This window comes from Haliaeetus albicilla, chromosome Z (assembly GCF_947461875.1).
Source record: "Haliaeetus albicilla chromosome Z, bHalAlb1.1, whole genome shotgun sequence".
Taxonomy (NCBI): Eukaryota; Metazoa; Chordata; class Aves; order Accipitriformes; family Accipitridae; genus Haliaeetus; species Haliaeetus albicilla.
The window spans coordinates 41,353,472-41,373,887 of record NC_091516.1 but is presented as its reverse complement, the minus strand read 5'-3'; the positions used below and the strand labels follow the sequence as shown (position 1 = coordinate 41,373,887).

At 47.0% G+C, this 20,416-nt stretch overlaps 1 protein-coding gene across 6 annotated transcripts in view; it reads right to left on the bottom strand.

Moving 5' to 3' along the window:
• ABCA1 (ATP binding cassette subfamily A member 1) overlaps positions 1–20,416 on the bottom strand; it is a 384,145-nt gene that overhangs the window by 304,790 nt on the left and 58,939 nt on the right. For all 6 annotated transcript variants that reach the window (XR_011323420.1, XM_069777312.1, XM_069777317.1 and 3 more), the window contains 21 exons: positions 17,532–17,772; positions 16,805–16,944; positions 15,994–16,110; positions 12,848–13,036; positions 11,761–11,966; positions 11,492–11,668; positions 10,658–10,880; positions 10,084–10,305; positions 9,242–9,446; positions 8,578–8,691; positions 7,938–8,109; positions 7,251–7,382; positions 6,581–6,720; positions 5,434–5,571; positions 4,669–4,889; positions 4,128–4,200; positions 3,402–3,604; positions 2,329–2,377; positions 1,328–1,441; positions 837–985; positions 270–394 (listed from right to left, as the gene is read on the bottom strand). Coding sequence is in view for 5 of the 6 variants with exons in the window: in XM_069777312.1 (XP_069633413.1) it covers positions 270–394; positions 837–985; positions 1,328–1,441; positions 2,329–2,377; positions 3,402–3,604; positions 4,128–4,200; positions 4,669–4,889; positions 5,434–5,571; positions 6,581–6,720; positions 7,251–7,382; positions 7,938–8,109; positions 8,578–8,691; positions 9,242–9,446; positions 10,084–10,305; positions 10,658–10,880; positions 11,492–11,668; positions 11,761–11,966; positions 12,848–13,036; positions 15,994–16,110; positions 16,805–16,944; positions 17,532–17,772 (3,350 nt within the window). In the remaining variant the exon portion in view is untranslated. The remainder of the gene's footprint in view (positions 1–269; positions 395–836; positions 986–1,327; positions 1,442–2,328; positions 2,378–3,401; positions 3,605–4,127; positions 4,201–4,668; positions 4,890–5,433; positions 5,572–6,580; positions 6,721–7,250; positions 7,383–7,937; positions 8,110–8,577; positions 8,692–9,241; positions 9,447–10,083; positions 10,306–10,657; positions 10,881–11,491; positions 11,669–11,760; positions 11,967–12,847; positions 13,037–15,993; positions 16,111–16,804; positions 16,945–17,531; positions 17,773–20,416) is intronic.

The following is a 20,416-nucleotide window of genomic DNA, read 5'->3' as shown; positions in this document are numbered from 1 at the left end:
GAAAAGGATATGGGTGGAGATTTCTCTTTGAAGAATGCTTGGCCTAGGAGCACACACATGCCCCCTGGTCTTTGTGCACAGTGGCCTTACCAGTAATTAAGAGCTGGCATTTAAAAGCCCAAAAAGAAAATAACCACTCTATCAAAATGTGCTTCTGAGCTTAGCACAGAAAACAAATTTAAACAACCTGGTAAGGAGCTTAGTAACTCAGGTTTGCAGGGAACAGTATTGTAGGATTTAGCACCATTTCTAGGCCACAAGAAACATACCTAATAAAAGTGTACTGCTCATCATACATCCAGGGCTGTAATTCCAGGCTAGGATACTTCCCAAAGGGAGGAACAATCAGGCTGAACATGAGAGCAATACACACAAAGACAGCTGGCAGCACAATCTGAAATTGCAAGGAAAGAGCAAACCCATTTTAAAACAAATGTTCCCAGAGGCATCAGGAGCTACCTGCGAGTCACTTAATGGATCAAAATGTTTTCAAAGTTTCCCAGGAAGGTCTTTGCTATTTACACCAAGGCATTGCTAGATACCAATGCAAGACCCATCATGGGATGCATAGGATTCAGCCTGCAAATGCGGCTTTCAAGGCCAAATTTGGATTTGAACCTCAGCTGCACCTTTCCTGGGCAAGAATACTGTAACCACTTGGTTATCACATAACTCCTTTCACTTGCACAGGCCCCTTTTTGCTCAGATGTGCAGTGAAGACCAGTTTTAGTTATGTGCATTCTCCTGAGATTTTCTGCCCACCTTCAACTCTGAATACAATGCACGGTCCAGAGCTGTCCCTGCTGAGGGACCCTGCACATGGTGGGTGCTCTCACCTGAGCAAAGAAGCCCTTCCGGCTCCTCTTGGCAATAAGCAGCCTCTTCCACAACAAAGCCATGAACTGCTGCTGGGTGAGCTTCCAGCCCTTCATCTGGTAGGAGCCTTTCCCATCCATGCCACTGAGAAGGTCTGTCTCTCTGGATTCTGTTAGCAAGAAGAAATGACCCTCATTCAAAAGCTCACAGACATATTCTCTGGGCACTTCTGTGCTGGAGACACAGAGTGACAGCTGGAGCAGCTACTCTCACTTAAAAAACCCCAAGAGAACTGTGAGCACAGATAGCAACAGAAATTCACATGAATGCATTTTCAGCCTTCTTTCTCAGAGCCTTGATAGGAGGACTGAGCAGTGGATACTGCGCTGCCCACTACTGCTAAAGGCAAATAAACCACCACTCCTTTGGCAGTCTCAGCCTTATGATCTGCAGTATTTGTAATATGAAAGAGTCTCCACAGGAAGAAAACAGGCTTGAGCTCCAGCAATACCTGGATCTATGTCTGAATCGTTAGGATCAAATGCATCATCTTCTGTAAATGGACGGAGGCAGCTCTGTCTGTCTCCAAACACGCGCCTGTTTCTTCTGGCTGGCAATGTCCCATCTGAAAATAATGCAGTTATGATTAGCTGAACTTATCTCCAATTAGCCCCAGAAAAACCAAAGCAGTATCATTTTCATTTTCCATGTCATCCATTTGCAAACTGAGGAGCTGATCTGGAGCGACTCCAGTGCAGGTAAAAGTAAAACCAAGACTGTCACCCTGCAAGGGTCACATGTTTTATGCACCATTTTTGTGTGCTGTCCTAGAAGCTTCTTCCAGTGCCCTGGACAGTTTTTTTTCCCCACTTAGCCATGGAAACAGCAGGTTGCTCTCACTGTAAGAAAATTCTCACTTAATACATATATGACTCCAAGTGCAATTTGCTAGCACTAGTTTATCAGGAAATCCTGGCACGAGCACCTAGTGCAGTGTGCTGCTCTCAGAAAGTCATTTGGTCCCTACTATGGTCTGACCCTGTCAAGAGTTTTTCCGATTTCTCAGAGAACACAATAGCTTCAGTAAAGTAATTCACAATACACTCAAACACTAGAAACTCTCCAGTATGACAAAATAAAGGTGCTACTACTGAGTCAATAGAAGTTAACAGTATATAAAAGCATGCATTAAGTATACTAAGAACAGCTATTTTAGGTCATTAAAAATTTTAGCACAGGAGAGTTCCAGTTCAGTCTGTGTCACTGTATAGTTGGACATACTGCCATAGACAAAGGTCACCCACCTGCCCAAGGCTGGTGAGACCAGGAACGCTCCTCATTTGAGACACCCACTAGACCCTTTATTCCCCTGGGTGCTAAGCCCTGCACTGAGATTTTACTCCTGAAATATCTAGGCTTGATCAGCCTTGTGCTTAAACAGCACAAATACCATACAAAAGTGTACCTCCCCCTGAAGTCCCCTTCAATATTGTAGGGGACAACTACACCCACCTGAGGTTTCTGCATCCACACCACTATCATCAGCCACTTTCAGGAAGATCTGAAAAGCAATGGTAAGGGTCAGTGAAAATCAGAAGAGGAGCACTATTGCAGGAACTGCTTCAGAGGATGCCAAGAGAAAGCACAAGACTGACAGATGCAGCACAAGAGTAGAGGATACAGGGTTCATCCCCTGTGCAATGGGGACATGGACTTTGTGGCTTCTCTTCAGCTTCCAGGAGTCAGCCTGTAACCACATACCAGATGTTCCCCCTTTCCAATATCAGTTCTCAGTGCATCTCAAACACAAGCCCTTTACCATGTCTCAGAAAAAGACCTAGCTACTAAATCTGGGGAATCCCATTTTCCTCCTAGTCTGACAGTCCTCACACTCCTGTTCACGCTTGAATATGCACCTTTGTGGAACTTGTCCCACAGACTCTCCTGAACTGGGGAGGAGGATCAAATTCCAGAGAGCGGCCAAGGCCTTCACAGCTGTGGGAGAACCTAGAGGGCAACCTCAGTAAGTGACAACACCACCATTTCAGTTTCTCTTGTCATTATTTAAAAAAGACATTTCACATAAGCGGGATAAAGTGCATGACAATTCTGTGATAAAAGAAAAGGAAACTTGTCAGTTGGAACACAGCCACAAGGAACAAACCCTAAAAACACCCCTAACAAGGGCATACGTCTAAGTGGTTTCTGTAAAGTATGGTCTCCAGTACCGAAATGTATGTTTTCAGTTAAATGCAGCACAAAGCATCCCTAAAAATACCTCAAAGGTGTTTACACAGTCATTAGAAGCCAACTGGGGGCCAACCTCCACGTGACATCTCAGTGAAGTGCAACTGAGTAAAAAGGACCTGTCTATGCTTGCCTGTACTACATTTCAGTTTTTAATGCATGCCTCCATGAGCACACACTTAAACAAGGCAGAAGACAATCCATTTTGGAAAGGAACACAAAGCTGCCTGTTCCACAATATATGTTTACAGGAAGAGAGAAGACTCTGTCTCGTTCTTATTTCTCCCATGATTTGTTTTGTCTAGTTTAAGTCAAACGAGAATCTTCAGCTTACTCACCTCCTCCAGGGTGGTTTCAGAGATGCCGTAGCTGGAAATGCCAAGATCAGAGAGACGGTCATCAATTTCATGGAACAGCTCCACAAAAGCTCCCTCTTTAGCAGCCTTGTATGGCAAGACATAGGTTAATTCATGGCCGATGTCCTCCACCAGCCTGGCCTCAGGAACATGTTTTGTAATGAGATTTGAAATTGCAGAGACATCTGGAAGAACCAGAAGCAAAAGATGGTGTTCATCTTGTTACTGCTCATTATGTAGAAAGAGCAGCTCAGTCTTAAATACCTTGCTGGAAGGAAAGGAGGGGAAAATGGGACATGTCTGGAAAGCAGCTCATTTCCATGGGAAGTCTGGTTTCTTTTTACATTTAACACAAGCTTGGACAAAAGCCTGGACCCAAGCCTGGCTACTCTTTTTATTTGCAGAATTTGGGAGAGCTTTTACATGCTACTGGCAGCCCTGTAAGTCACTGATGTACAGTTCACCAGTAAACATTACATACTGCTAAAAAGCCTAGCAACTATACAATCTTTGGTTATTAACCCAAAATGGCTTACTAAAGAAAAATGTTCCAATATTTATGGATTTAAAAACACCATCTCTGTGAATTTAATAACTGTCCCAAGACTGTAGCTACACAGGGGCGCAAGGTTTAGGCAGTTGTCCAAGGTCAAAGATAGAGCAAGGTCAGTACTGGCACTGAATCTTACATTCTCTTCCAAGCCTCACCTATTGTCAGTGTGTCACTTTCATGGTCACTGCCAAGGCCAGCGTCAGAGCTGCTCTGGGAGACACTGTCATCCTGGTCACAAAAGAGAAGACAACCGTTGTTTCCTTCTGTTTAACCAAAAAGGGGCCCACCAGATGCTACACACCAGGTAACTCCAACCAGATGCTGCAACATGTAGGATACTCCACAGAGGAGTCAGAAAGTAATGGTGACATAGCACTGCAAAGGGCTGAAATATAACCAAGAGGTCATAGTTACAGAAATGAGTGTTACTAAAGTGTGCATTTCATCCATTCTGTATCTCTCCAATCAGCTCTGGACCACCAGCATTGAAAGAAACCATAATGGAGATGTACATCCCATGAAACAGTTTAACTAGACATGATCTGGCATAGTACCTATAAAAGCAAGTAACAATTCTTTTAAAGAATGGGGGGTTTCTCTGAGACATTCTACCATGTAAAATCTTAGCTGCTGCTTCCTGTAAGCCTAAGATTTCATGAAGGAAGAATGAATATGAGCAGGAAGGGTCACCTGTACCTTTTTCAGATAGGACACTGTGCTGCTGCTGTTTCGGCAGGAGCTCAGAGAGGAATCCACATCCTTCTTGACCAGGGTCAAATAATAGCCTGTTCCCAGCTGGTTCTTCAGGAAGAGAGAAGAGCCAACACAGCAGAGCTTGCCATGAGAAATGATGGCAATCCGGTCCCCCAGGATGTCTGCCTCATCCATGTGGTGCGTGGAGAGAATGATAGTGCGGCCTGGAAGAAAGCAAGTGAAGACACTGCTGTTAAGTCAACCATACCCATGCTCCCAAGTCAAAGCCACAATCATCTGGATATTGCCATGAAGTTGGATGGGAGGTTGATGCCACCAGTCCAGGCTCCTTTGAACAAGGCCTAGCAGTATGGAAAAGGTTCGCAGCTGCTGTCATGGATTTATTCTCCCCACTCTCTGCAGGCCCTTGTCATGCTCAGCAAAGGCAGGTTAATTTCATGTCAGCAAGGTTGGTTGCGCAGAGCGGAACAGGACACTGCTGCACACCAAGGGTGAATTTCTGACTTTAACTGCCCTCACAACCCAGTAAGGAACTGTGTCCATGACCTCTGACATGAATAAGATGAGAAAGGAGGACAGATGAAAGATCAGAACATCCTTGTCCTACATGCTCTTTGTTCCTTCCTCAGTGCAGGCAACAACAGATTTGCAAAGACACACTGCTATTTTGAGAAAATCCTAAATCAGATTGATTTTCTTTTGCTCTCCACAATACATTCATTAGGAGTAGAAAAAAAGACCACATACCTTGCCGATACTTCAGGAGCAATTCCCATATCCCTCTGCGAGAATAAGGATCCACCCCAGCTGTGGGCTCATCCAGAATGACAACCTTAGAGCCACCAACAAAGGCTAAGGCAACTGAGAGCTTCCTCTGCATGCCACCTGACAGGCACAAGAAAGAGGTGTTCAGGCTGACACAGAGATGAGGGGAACAGCGATAGCTGCAGCACTGTGGATAATGAGCTCTCCAAGAGAAAGCAGAATTGCATACTGAGAAGACCAAGCACTGCTGTTTCAGGCCTTCAGGGTCCCATCACCTTCAGGACAGGGGATAATTCATCTGGATGGTCTTCTCTCAGTGGAGTCCAACTCTCCTACTGCAGGAAAGCTCACTTTGCAAGCCCTTCCGTAAGTGAATCATACAATCTCAACATTGACAGTAGCACGTCGCCAGCTTGGATGGAGCCCTAACTATATTTCAGTATCTGGAGCACAGGCCTCCAGAGCTTGAGCTGCAGAAATAGGTCCCCAAGAGATATTCCTCCTGTGGAAGTGTGCCAGAGGCAGCAGGAAGGAATTATATTACACTCTTTTATACTAAAGCCAACCTGTGGCCATCTGCTCTCCCTTCCCAAGGTCAAATGCACAGTCTGTTGTGATAGTTGAGTCAGAGACAAAGGAGTCTCGGTCCCTCAACTATCTGGTACAGAGTGACACAGGAATCCTGCCACTCCTCAACAAAGGGGAAGGACACTCAAATCAGCTTAAGAAATGCACATACGGTTCACAAACAGTAAGAGACTTGGAGATTATGGTATGAGCCACTCTCACCTAAACCCATAAAACCCAAGCATATTAGTAAGCATTTGGAGAACACATATCACATGTAGCTGGTCTATGTCATGATGGAAACAAGTACAAAATACTCAGAGAAAGTGAGTGACTTGTTATGGCCATTAGATAGCATAAGACAGCGTGAGACTGTTAAGTTTACTAAGATATGCTGATTAGGTACCTAATAAATAGCAGATTTCCTTAAGTGTTTAATTGTGTGGTAGTCTATATTTAATTGGAGGATCCAACCAAGGTCTGTGATGCAGCCTCTGTGAAACCCAAGAGTTCTTCTGGGGCTGAGGAAGTAGCTGAGAAACATAAAAGCAGCTGAACCTACCAGAGAGTTTGCTTGTCCTAGCTTTCAGTTTGTGGGGCAAACCAACATCCGTTGCCATCTGCTCCATCTCCTCTTTCACCTTCTTTTCTGGCAGCCCTTTGAGCCGAGCGTAGAACCAGATGTGCTCCTCCACAGTCAGCCTAGGGAACAGAAGCAAGCTCAGGGCACAGCTGAGAGCACCAGGCTGGGATTCATCCCTTGCATTAGCATTACAGCAGGCATGGTTGTTGGCTTGGGAAAACATCTTTTAAGGCTGAGGTTTCAGGAAGGAGCTACAGACTGGGTGTGCTCAGCTTGGGCCTGATTTCAGGGTGTGGCTATTCAGCACCAATGTAAATAATCCTCCTTTAAGGGCGCTTGACAGAGTATCCTAAATACCCCAAATCACTAGGCACTGGGGAAACATTTGGCCTAGTTAAGTTTAATGGAGCAGATTTCTTTAAAGAGAGCCAGAAAATGAAAGTGTAGACTCTTGCTGATAATTCACAGGCATGTACAAACACACTAATAAACAGAATGTCTTTGCACCGATCTCACACCACCCTGCTGCCTCACACCATGTACACAGATAAAGATAGGACCATCTTAGGTGAAAGCTCACTACTGTCTCCCAAAGAACCCAAACGTCTGTTGGATAACACCAGCCCTGCATCTCACAGATGCTACTCACAAGTCAAACAGCACATTGTGTTGTGGACAGACACCCAGGTTCTGCCTGATGGTGCTGAGCTCAGAGCGGATATCTTTGCCCAGGATGAAGGCGGTACCCGACGTTGGGGGGAACAAGCCAGTCAAGATGGACCTGAAGGACAAACACAACAGATAAGCAGGTTTGACCACTAGGAAGTGGCTGCTGCACATGCCAGGATGGATGAAGAGTAGATGGAAGCCCTGGGGAACTCCCACATCAGGAAAGAAGTCTGAAAAACATCTCGCTAATGGATTAAAAAAAAAATCAGCTCCAATGGTTTTAACAGTGATCAAAGCACACCCAAATGACTCTGCTTGAAGGAAATATTTTTTCCTCTAAAAGCTTCTCATCCTTTCAGTCCCAACTCGTTTCCTTACACTGGTAAGTCAGAATCACAAATAGCATTACTAAAAAATGCTGCCAGCAGATTCACTCGGCACAACCTCAACCTGAACTACCTCCACTTTCAGTTCCCTGTATCTGTGCATCTTCTGAGGCAGCTGCACAACTAGAGTAGGTCAGCAGGGCTCCACTGAGATCACTGGAGCACCCTAATCTGTACCAGCTTGCACACTGCAGCTGTATAGCTACCTCTACCTCATTGACAGGAAATGCAGTATTCAGAGTCACTTCCCCCACTGTCTTAAAGCATTATTTTGTTCTTACATAGTAGTGGTTTTCCCTGCTCCATTATGTCCCAGAAAGGAGGTGATTTGTCCTTCATAGAAGTTCAGTGTGAGACCATCTACAGCAACTTTCTTGCCATCACGATAAACCTTGACCAGGTTCTGGATGGAAACACCAAGGCTCAGATGCATAGGTTCTTCCTCCTTGCAGACTGGAAGAAAACAGCAAAGTAGAGAGAGATATGATAGGTTTTAACAGCAACTGTGTGGGAGTTCTAACAAACACCACATTCCCTCAAGTCTGTGGAGATCCAAGGAGAAATGAGCTATATGAAGAACTGATGACATTTGTTCTTCAGGGCAGAAACCTTCAAGAGAAGTTGTCTTTTAGCTCTTTTCTCTCTACTGGGCTCATGTGCGAGTTGGAAATATCCAGTGTCACCAGGGTCGGCAAAAATGGGAGGAATTTTCAACTCCATGAGGCTGGAGGACCCATCTGCACTCAAGTGGGCAAAGTACTTTATCTGGGTACACCCACCTGATCAGCACACCCAAACTGCAATAACAGAGCAATGACCAATTTCATCTTAGCCATGCCAGTCCTGCTGTCCTTGGACTCTCCTTTCAAAAAGGTAGACCACAACACTTCACTGAAGAAAGGTTCTGTGTGCAGCACTTACCTTCTGAAGGCCCCTTCTGGTCAGGATGAGGGTGCTGCCTGTCCTGTGGTTCCTCGCCAAACCAGTAAGACTTTGTGAAAGGAAAGTACCAGGGCCTGGGAATCCCATACTGGCCTAAAGACAAAAGCATTACATGAGCATGACTGCATTTGTTCCTTTTCTTATATTAGCTTTCAGCACAAGAAGGGAAGTACTCCACCCACAGTAAGCCTCTAGGTTAGGCAGGACTAAGAGATCTTTCTTGATGGAGACACTGCCAGACTGTGGGGGTAAGTGACACCTCTTTCCCCAAACTTCACTTCAGGGTTAAAAGCCCTGTGCTGGAAGGTGCTAAGCAGCCACATGTGGTGCTGATACTCTCAACTCCTCCCCTGCAGCAGGGTCTGTGGACTTAGCAGTTCAGAGAAGGGAACAGCTGAAGAACACCAAAGCTTCTGGGACTAGCTCAGCCATCACCACAATCGGGCACAGCCTCTGTGCTGGGCAACAGTCACTGCTATTAGCAGCAACAACCTCACTGTCATGCTGGTTTGTGGTTCTCCTCCATGACCTTTCTACAGCGCTGCTTAAAAACGGGCCCAACTTGTCCCCTGGCAAATGACTAGGGTGAAAGAATCTATTTAAAAGTGTGAAGACATGATCCTCCCTCAGAAGCAGACCTCACCTGGGAAGACAGACTCAATGTACCAGGTCATGACCCCATATAGGAAGGTATCGAACAACATCATGCCGGCAGATGTGGTGATGCTAAAGCCATCTTCTTCCAATGGGCTCTCAAAGAAGTTGTCCCACTGAACACCAACTCCCTGCTCCTCAAACAGTGCAAAGTACTCACAACCAAAGCCAAAGGCTACTGGAGACAGCAGGCTCTGCAAATGGGAGGCATGAACATGCATTCAGTTTTTCACAACTACTCTCCAATTGGGCAGCTCAGCTCTAGCACAAGGCTAATGGGCATAGTCAAGAAGCCTTAAAGGAAAAGTCCAAGGTCCAAGGAACATGACCCGTATTTGCAGAGAGGGAGTGGAAGACTCAGTCTTGGTTCCAGCAAGCAAGCAAGGCCTGAAGTCTCTGCTGGACCACCACCCAGAACTGTTTGTTTCCCTATTTTCTTTCCCTTGCTCTTTGGAATTTTATGTGAGGAAGAGATCACTAACCGCCACCTTCTCCAGAGAGGTCAGAAGCGCTGCACAGAGGAAAGGCAGCTGGTTCCTTCAGCCTGCATATTTGGTGGCACAGCATCACAGCATACAGAGATCAAGGCAGCTTAGTCTGGCTGAATTACTTCAACTATCAAAGCCAACAAAACCCTCCCAGCAGCTCCTAGCTCCTCCTAAAGAGGTTCAGTCAACCTCTTTACCAAGCCCAGCCCTGATAGCCTCTTACACTGGAAAATTATTGTCCCATTGCCACCTCCCCCCTTTTGTTATCAGTGTCCAGCTAGAGAGCTGCTGAGTGCCATACTGGCTGACACCCAGTGCCCAGGACAGTCTCCTCAACACTCACCGCAAAGATCTTGAGTGAGAAGCTGACATAGTCCTGCCAGGCAACACACAGCACGTAAGGTAGGTACAGCGTGAAATAGACAATGCCCCCACAGGCAGCTGCGAGGTTGGCCCTGGAGAACACGGTGCTGATGAGGAAGCACTGGAGGATCGTCACAACACCGAAGATCGAGAGGAAAACAAACACCACGCTAGGGTCGCTGTAAGGCAGCAGATTCCCCATCTGGCAGGAGAACAACAGGTGCATCAGGCTTTCAAAGAGCTCTCCAAGGTGGGTCTAGTACAAGCAGGTCTGCAGAGCTGCTGCTCAGGGGAGGCTGGGCTTGCTGCAATTTGCCCAACGGCCTTCCCAGAAGTGGGGCAGTACCAGAGACACCTTTTCAAGAGCACTGAATCTACTACAACCTCTCCTGCTATTTTCAGCCACTCAGCCCTCTTTTGTTCCAAAACCCTGCTCCCAAAAAGTTGCTCATCAACCCAGACTCACTAACTCTTCTCCAGTGTGCCAGTGCAGACTACTGCTTAGCAGACTCAAGACTAGATTCTGCTGCCACAGATCAAACCAGTCAACTCACCTTAAGGATCAGTACCAGCAGGCCTGCACTCATCAGGAGAGGGATGAGGCTGCTAATGAACCAGCTCAGCCAAAGGATCCCATTGTCAAGTCCCATAATCCTCATCGTCTCCTTCAGCCGGGCTTCCTTCTCATACACAATGCCCTTAATTATCACAGCCACTGAGTAGATCCAGGCTAGAGTCATGAAGAGAGGCATGGAGCGGCTCATGACACGCAGAAATCTGAAAGAAGGAAGGAAAAGGGCTAGGAGAACAGAGTGAGAAACATCACTGCAACTTCAGGTACCACTCAAGGGCTAGCAGAGCATGGTGACAGCTAAGGCTTCACTGCACAAAGCAGCCGATGTGCAGAGCACGCATGACAGGACCAGTGTCTCACCATGAGGTGAGGCTGATGGGTCTAGAGCACATCACCAGCCTGGAGTGGGAGCTAGAGTCGCAACTGTCATTCAGTGGAAGAGCGGGTACAAAAACCTGCCTTTCCTGGGGACTGCTCTCAACTGTCCTCTTTCCACTCTCCTGTGCCTAGGTCTCTGCTTTTTTTCCAGTGCTATTTTTGCCTGTATCACATTTGGGGATATGGTCACATCTCAGGAATGCACTCTGTATGTGAAAGTCCCATACAGACAATCCCTCTCCTGGGAAGGACTCTGCAAGTCATTACATATTCTAAATCCTCCATGCAGGTGCCCTAATCCCAGAGATTACAAACACTAAGGAGATTGCTCCCCCACTGATAGTAGGGACATAAACCTTGCCTGAGGGGTAACAAAAGCCCATGCCTCCCAAGCCACAATCAACCTGGAAGCTTTTGAAGCAGCCTGCATACATACATGTCATCCACATAACACGGGTAGGGCATTTGCTGCACATAAACTCCTGTCTTCTTCTCCGTGCCTGTCTGCACTCTGATGATGGCCTGTTCCACCACATCCTGCAGATAGGCAAAGCCTCCCCAAACATAGCGCATGTCCTCAAAGGGGTCAGCACGGGGACCAGGATCCCAGTACCTGCACCAAGGGAACAAGACCTTTCTGTTAGAAATCCTCATCGCTGCATCCCCTGTAAGAAACTGTTCATAAGGCAGGATGTCACGACTCACCCATCCTTGATCTTGTTAGTCCTTTCCACATTATCAATGTCCATACGTATCTTGTATTTCACATGTTGAGGGAGCTCTATGCTGTTAGGAGCTATTTCAGTGAAGACTATGCCAGCCCAAAACCTCCTTTCATCCAGAAGCTCCAAGGACTTGTTTATAAGACGGACTTCTGTGGCCACAGGCTCCAGTTTGTCCAAGTTGACACACTAGACAGCAACAGATTTGGAAGCGTTTATGGGATGTTACCAAACCAAATGGACTTTGATTATGTTTGGGTAGGAGAAAAAAAAAAGGGAGAACTCTGCAATGGTAATGCCATGCCCAAGAAAAGGCTGTAGTGCTGGACTACTTTGCAATGTTTCATGGTAGCCCAGCAAGTTGCTAGAGATGTCATTTTTTCATGCTTGATGGTCATCCGCCAGTCAAACATATATCACTGAGAAATACCCCAGCAAAGGTATTTTCCAGACAAGAGGTTAGGTAGCATTGCAGTACTAGCTACAGGATCCCATCCAAGCACCAATTTCCATAGATAGTCATATTTTCTCTGTTACCAATAAACTAGGTCTAATTCAAAGCCTCTAAAAATCAGTGGAGAGACCCAAAAGCTTTGGACCAGGCCCCTGACAGGCCAAGGCCTGTTTCTGTTTGCACTCACCTGCCAAGATGATCAAGTAACAAGTAGAACAAATTCCATTATTCACTATGTCTTCCACAGCTTAAAGCAGCTGCTAGATTCACTGCAGTCCCCAGCTAAAGCCCCAGATCAAAATATGAGCTGTTACACTGCCGAGGCAAGCAGGAGCTCTCAGTCGCCCAGTAACAGCAGGGTGGGAAACCACATGCAATGGCTAAAGTGAGAGCTTCAAGAACATGGCTTACAGTTAGGTTCCTACGTCTGTATTTAGGCATCTGAAAAAATGGTATTTTCTAACATGCTGTGCACTCAGCCCTACTAAAGCCTGGTTGTTTACAGAAAATGGACTGAAGAACATCTATCTTCCCTTTCCAGGAATGCCCCACTGCACAAATGGAGACCAAGCTGCTGCCCTCCCTGAGCTCCTTGCCCACAGTAGCAGGATCTCACCTCCATGAAGCGAGAGATGGTCTGGATAGCCCGGTCTGTCTCATTGAAGGCATCCACCCAGGTATACACTGAGCCATTTGCTGTTTCAAAGTCCTCTGGATGGTTTGATAGGAAACTGGCAACATCCTCCACTGTCCAGTTGGAAGCTGGCAAGTGCAGGTCCCAGAGAGCTTTGCCCTTCAGCAGCGTCTGCGGATATTTTGTTTTCAAAGGAGAAATAGTTGTTGAGAATTAATGTTAGATCTCCTCTCTCATCACGAAAACGAGTACTACTGGGGAAAACGCCTTTTAAAAAGGTGCAGGGAAATGCTCTCTGCCATACGAAGAAGATCAGCATGGTGGGGTCCTTCCTCTTACCCCCCCATTGCAAAGGATGGGCCTCCCCCGGTGTAGTGTGCTTTGCAGGCTAGCTGGCTGCCTCCATGTCCTGCCACCCCTCTCCCAAGGAGAGGGCAGCAGAGAACCACGCACAGCTCTGCACCCCGCGCATACAAACCGGGTCTTGCACCAGCAAAACAGGGAAGAGGGAGATGCGTGTTCAGGAGAAACGCTTTGGGCTGACAGTGGCTGCCAAGCTCTGCTCACCTCTCCCGAACAAACCTCTGCTCCCAGCTAGGACGGAGAGGGGCTGTGGCATAGCTGGAGGCTAAACCGTCACAGTGCTGAGCAGAAATACCAGCACCAGAGCCTGGGTGGCTTTTCTTACATATTTTGCTTTTGCGCCATCAGGGCTGGCTGAAGCCCCGTAGAGCCACGATGTCCTGCCTCTCTGTTCTCCTGTCTGGGACAGAGGGTTTTTTCACCTGGTTTAACTTCTAGGTTTCTGAGGACAGGCTATTGCCCCACTACGTGTATGCACAACACCCCACACAAGTGCAGTCCAGGTAGAAGCACCTGGCCTTGGAGCAGAAACCAGTCCTCTGGGCAGACAATATAAGGGCAGGCAGGAGGGGAGCATTAATTGTAAAGGCCACAGTTGAACTGAAGTAGGAGAAAAAAAAAAGCCTGCGCAAGAGAGAAAACCGTAAAAATCCTAAACAATAAAAACAGGAAATGGATTTTCTGCCAGAATAAAGAATTAAGTAGAGAGGTGAGGAGCTTGCCCATGCTCTGTTGTTACCAGCAAACCAGAAAGTAATGGGTCACACAGTTACGAAAACAGCATCATGAACTGGGAAAACAGAACAGGCCAAGCTGACAAAGGAGAACCTGCAAGAGGGAAATCTGAGCAAACAGGGATCGGCTACGCTGCACTCTCTTCACATTCGGTCTCCCAAGGTTGGCTCGCACCACCATCCCCAGCAGGAAAGGCAACATGCCTGCAGGGAAGGGGCTCAGCCTCATCACGTTCAGCAGCAACGTTAAAGCACCTTAACTCCAGGGGCACATGTTGTCCTCCCTGAAATTAACAGCTGCATTAGCATCAAGCTGGAAATGCCAGAGATGGGCAAGCAAAGCACTTTCCTCTCCTTCCGCGGGAAGCAATATGCCAAACAGATCGCACAACCCAGAAAGTTGGGAGGTGATGACTAGTCACCCAGCAGCATGGCAGCCTCAGTGGCTAACAAACAGCAAAGGACCAGCCTTCCCCTTGAAAGCAGCCACACTATGTTTCAGCCTATTCATGTACAAGTGATCTGTTCTGGACCCCTAAACTGAATGGGACGTTGCCTGGGAGCTGTCCAGGCACTGACAGAAGTCCTCCTGCTTGTGTGAACTGCAACAGGTGACAACAAATGAACCCCTACTACTGTGCCAACACGGGGGAGATGACCAGACTGCTGGGAAGATCAAGAATTAACTACCAGAGCCAGCAGGGTTAACAAGAAGCATAAAATACAAAACCAGAAAAACCTGTGGCTCATTTAAAAAAAGAAAAAAAAAAAGCAGCAATATTCACTTTTCAAAGGACACAACTGCAAACCAATATCCAAACCTTGACTTTGTCTGCGCACTCTGCAAACAATTCAATTTACAGTTGGTGGCCATGGTTTTCACCTCCCTGATGCCAACATCTACAAAATTAACTTTCATAAAGCCAAGAGAGGCACAGGAGTGATGAAAATCACGTCTCTGACCCTCCAGCATATCATCACGTTGATGGGGAAGTGCAACAGGGCAGGTCAGAGACTATTCAGCACAGCATTACATTGGGGTAAAAAAGGAATGAACTTCAAGGCTTAAAAGACCTGGGGAGTCTCTGTATAACAGCTGCACTGACACCCAACCAGCTGCCTTGCAGAGACAGAAGGAAAAGCTACTGTGCAACGGTTTCTCTGTTGCACGATCCCAGATTTACTTCACTGTGATTGGGAAGTAAGCAGCACAGGGTGCAAAGATCCACGCCTCAGAGTTGCACCTAAGGGAAGCAACAGTGAACTAAGCCACTTAAGCAGATAATACCCCAGTAATGCAGGTCTAACACCTGGCACAACGCTCCAGGGAGCCAACAGGCTAGCAGAAAGCATGTCAAATCTGAACAAGACTCCCAGCACCTTCTCATGCTCTAGTATGCATGGCATGTTACAAAGTGATCAGCCATAGGGTGATACTTGCTCTTCTCCCCTGAGCACCCAAGTATTACTAAATTAAGCATACCATGCAACTCCAACGTAAGTTTTTACAAGGTTTGTGCCAGATTACTGCCAGGCATCTAGGTTCAGCTGAACCACAGTAATCAGTTAATTCCTACGGTACCCAATGGGGCCCAAGGCCACCCAGCACCTTCCAGGATCTGACCTAGGTATATGACCACTCACTTTGCTGCCATCGTGAGAGCACTGTTGTGGAGAAGTGCACAGCACAGGGAGTTGAACATGTCATCAATCCCACACATCTCCAGTTTACAGAAATACCCCAAGTCAGATACTCATACCGCATTAGGGCAACACTGTGCCCATTTCTCCACACAAGCAGATTAGAAATGGGTGTTAAACACAAGCTGCTCGTTTGCAGCGGATTGTTACTTGAAGGAAGGAATGCCAAGCATAATACAAGATTGGTACAATCACAACGTGTTTCAAGAAGGGGTCCCATCCATACTATTTATCTGCCTAGCTCTGTACTGAAGCACCATCTAAAGTAAACATTTCTTCACTTATTGCAGAAGACGACAGTGGTGGTTCTAGCAAGGACAGCATACTGACCCGAATGAGATCCATTTCCTGACTACTTTCCATAAACGTCCATATCTTCGGACTTATCTCCTCCCACATCCCCCCGAGGTCACGAAACACACCCAGCTCCTGGAATGTCCTGTTCACCTGTCAGCAAAGAGGAGAGGAAGGTTACTTCCAAGAGCTGGCTGAGATCCACTGCATACTGAGAGGGTGCATTGACCTGTCAAGTGAAGTACTGAGTGTTGCTTATATTCAAACAGCAGCTCGGCTTCTGCAGGGACCAAAGTAGGGAAAATCAAATGCATTTGGAAGGAAAACAACAGGGAGTGTGGATGCCTGTGGCTGAGCACTGCCTTTCAAGGCTTGGTGGAAAATGACTCTGCCTTGGAGATGAAGGGCATGCAGAGGCAGCCCCTCCCCATGTGCTAAAAGAGTCTTGCTGAGGAAGCCTGGGGAATTACAGAGCACATTAGGTAACCCACAATCAGAAATGATTAAGGATCTGCTGTGCAGCCTGCAGCGGAGGAGACAAAGGACACCTGAAGGCTTATCAAGGTCTTCCCGACTCCTATATCCCACATCAGAGATGCAAAGCCTGTAGATAATCAAAAGGCACCAGGGAAAACTTCCAGCCAAGTCCGGGAAAAAAGTTCAGCCTGGCCTTTTCTCCTTGAGCCTTCAACAGCAAGTGCATGGGAGGTGAGATACTAGGGAGGCTGTGCTTTGCAGGCAATCCTTTCTAGGCTTGTGTTTGGGCCCAATTTAACATAGAGAAGCTAAGGTGCACAGCCAGCGGACATACCTCATTCTACATACCAAAGGACTGGGCTAGAGTTACCTCAGTCATGACCTTCCTTATGGCTGGTGTGTCTGGAGTGTACAAGATCTTCCCAATCAGCAAGGGTTTCAAAGCCCTCCAGATAATCCTCGAAAGCGGGCTGGATTCCAGGTTCTTCATCAGCTCATTGCAGTAGGGTGCTGAGGAGGAGAGGACAAGGATGAGTGGCTAAACAGCACAGTGACAACTGCAGAATGCATATGCCCCACTTGTGTGGGCTTCAAGGACAATTACAGCTGAAAGCACAGCATTTGTCAGACAATAAAAACCCTGCTTTACTGCAAAGTTCCACAAAAAGTCCCTTTGAGTCCAAGCCTCCATGGTTTGCCCAGCAAACATGAACAGCCAGGTAGCCTCCAGCATTAAGAGCCACACTGCTATTTCTGCACTGCTCCCACAGCCCCACTGCACGGCACGAGCAAATTTGTCCAAAAAAGGCCACATTTCCAAAGGCTGCACCTGACTGTGCTCCCTTTCCCCCTGAAGGAGGTCCACTACACAGCCTTCTCTGGACTCTACACAAGGCCCTTGGGAATCTCTTGCATGTTGCTATCTTCGCTGGCCTTAAGGGCATGTGCAGGAGGCGGCACGTGCATGCCTCTCTGAAACAGTGGAAGGTATTCTGTCCCTCAGGACCACCTGCTTTCATCTGTGGAAGTTTGGGAAACACTAGTGATGACAACCATGAAGTAGATGGGACCTTAGGCCATGCCAGGGTTACACTTACTTGTGGAGTTATCATAGAAGTTAGTTACATCATCTTCAGTGCTGTTGCCTCCAAACAGTGCTTTGTAATTGTTATCCTCGTACCAGTTGAGGGATTTAATTTTGAGCCCTCCACCTTCGGGATGGCCACACACAATGCGCGACACAGCCTGATAGATCTGCGTAGAGGAGTTTGAGGCATTCACGTTGGTCAGGAACATCACCTCTTGCCTCATGTCGCTCCAGCTCTTCATGCTCAGCAACTGGAGGGGGAGGTGGGAGAAGAGAGTGGAAGCAGGGATAGGACAGGATGAGCAAAAGGAGAAGATCTTGCCACTCTCCTTCAAATCACACATCTGTTTTTGAACAGACGAGAATCCCCTTGAATGCAACATGAACAGTAAATACCAGGGAAAGCACATTTCCCCCTGCCACAGTGGGATAATGTAGAGGGAAGTCTCTTCTGTGCATGCACAAGGAATCTGCCCTTGTCAAGTTCTTTACTCTTAAGCTTTCTCCTCCAGTGCAGTGGGTGGTTCCTCCTCTCTCTGCCCTCTCACATGGAAGCCACTTCTCCTCCTGGTTGCACAATGGCTCACATTCTAGGGGAGCCCCCTCACACCAGGTGGGGTGGGGTGCATTGAGTCCGAAGAGGGAGTAAGGAACAACACAAACTGAGTGCAGCTCATGGGACACAGGCTGGATAAGCTGCAGGCTGCAGCAGTGTCACCTGGCACAATTCCACAAAGCTCAGCAAGCCTCCACTGATTTACACCAGGCAGCCAGTTTGACCTCCTAGATCAGTATCGCTTGTCCCTGCCCCAGCACCTCCTTGCCCTGTTGTCAATGGCATTCCCAGAAAACCCTTGAAAACAAGCCCAGCTGCATCCCGGAGCCTGATCACAGCATGAGCTGTGCATGCAGCCAGCCACCATAAGGAGCCTTCTCCTGTCCAGTCGGCCTGACACCAGGCTCGAGGTGACAATGCACAACTGGCCGGTATGATGGGTACCTCCAGACTCATTTGTCTGTCATAAGCACCTACCTGCAATATGTCATGAACAAAAGAACCATGTGCTCAGCCTGAGACACTCACTGCACTAATGTCTCTGTACTCAGAGGCATAGCCAAGCTCTCCACAATGGAAAAAGCAATGCACCTCCATGAGCACTGGTTTCATGCTACACTTGAGCATTGCTCTCAGACTCCCTGTCTGGAGATGCAAGAACATCAGCAGAGCTGCGTCCATACAGACTAGAATTCTGTTTATCTCAGTAACCTCTGTGATGGTGACAATAAGTGGATGTTAGGAAAAAATAAGGCAAGGGCAAGAATGTAGGACACTTCCCCCAAGTAATCTTCCAGCTTCCGTTTATTTTCAGCTCAGGGAACTTCTATTTCCTAACCCTCAATTAATTTCTTCCATGGTAAACTCCTACAGTTTTGAACATCCACAAGTATTTAACATGTAACATATCACTGGAAAGAACCTCGTCTCCTCTCTCCTTAACTTGGCTATGGTTAGCTCCATTTGGTGCCATGTTTTTTGCACTGGAAGAGACAGTGAACTTTCAATCCCTATCTCTTTCTCCTGGGCCATTCAGCTCTATAGACCTCTGTCATATACCCAATTCATCTCTCTTCCAAGCTGACAAGTCCCAGCCTATTCTCTTGTCCCTTGTGTGAAAGTCATTCCACTTCTAAATGTCCTAACTGCCCTTCTCTGAACTTTTTCGAGTTCTGCTACACCTTTTTGGAGAGGAGGGGCTTAGATCTGTATTCCACATCAAACAGAAGGGCAATCCACAGTTTTATATAGTCATGGTAACATCTTACAGCTGGTTCTCTACCCCTTTTTAATCTTTCCTAGCATTTGATCCGTTTTTTTTAACTGCTTCTGAGATACCAGGTGACGTTAACTTCGATGTTCTTCCTGTGCTGCCCAGAACAGCAACAGGCACTAATAAGGGCAAGCAGACCTGCTGAGACACCTATTTGTAACTGCTCATCAACTGCATCTCAGAAACAATTTTAGATACTGTGGCCCAACCGCCCTGTTCTCAGAGACAATAACAGCATTAGTCAAAGACCATCTGCCAGTTTTGAGCACTGTATATTGGTTTTGTCACCTTTGTTTAAATAAAATGCAGGTAATCAAAGCCTAGGACAGCTGGCAAAGCCAGCCAGCAACAATGCAGAAAGCAACAGTGTGCTGGAACAATTCAATTCAAATTCACCCAAGGAAAGCATACCCAGAGTCTCTGGCCTTACACTGGGAGGCAAACCTGACCCTTTGTGTTCATCTGTAGCACTGTGCATGTGGCAACATCTGGACAAAAATTCTTGATGCTAAACACCAGTCACATACACAAGGAGCCTCTATTTTTAGCTGCCTGAAAATACATGACACATTGATATGATGGAAGACAGCTGTAACAGCTAAAGCCTAGGGATTCAGTACATGTGTCCAGAGCGACTGCTTCAAGTGTACCTTCATTTCCTCACTACTCACTGCTGCCTTTGTCTGCACCCTGCTGCCACTCAATCTGGCTCCACAGGTTCAGGGTGACTGACAGGACACAAGCATCATGTGACATGAATGAAAAAAATGTCACACAACAGCTTTTGTTGATTACATATGCTCATGTGGATTTTGGGGATTTGATGATTCCTTACCCAAAAGGCCAAGCCTGCATTTCAGATGCGATAGTCTGAGTGTCCAATTCAAAGGACCCCTTGGGGAGTTTTTGGTACCATAAGTAAACCAGCAGATGTTCCTCAGCAAAAAAGTCAACTGCTTTAGCTAAAGTACCATAAACTCCCTAACATGAGCAAAGGTACCCGAATAGGAAGTGCAGCTAATTCCCATGAACATATGAGGTGTTAGCCATCTTGCAGAGGGATTGC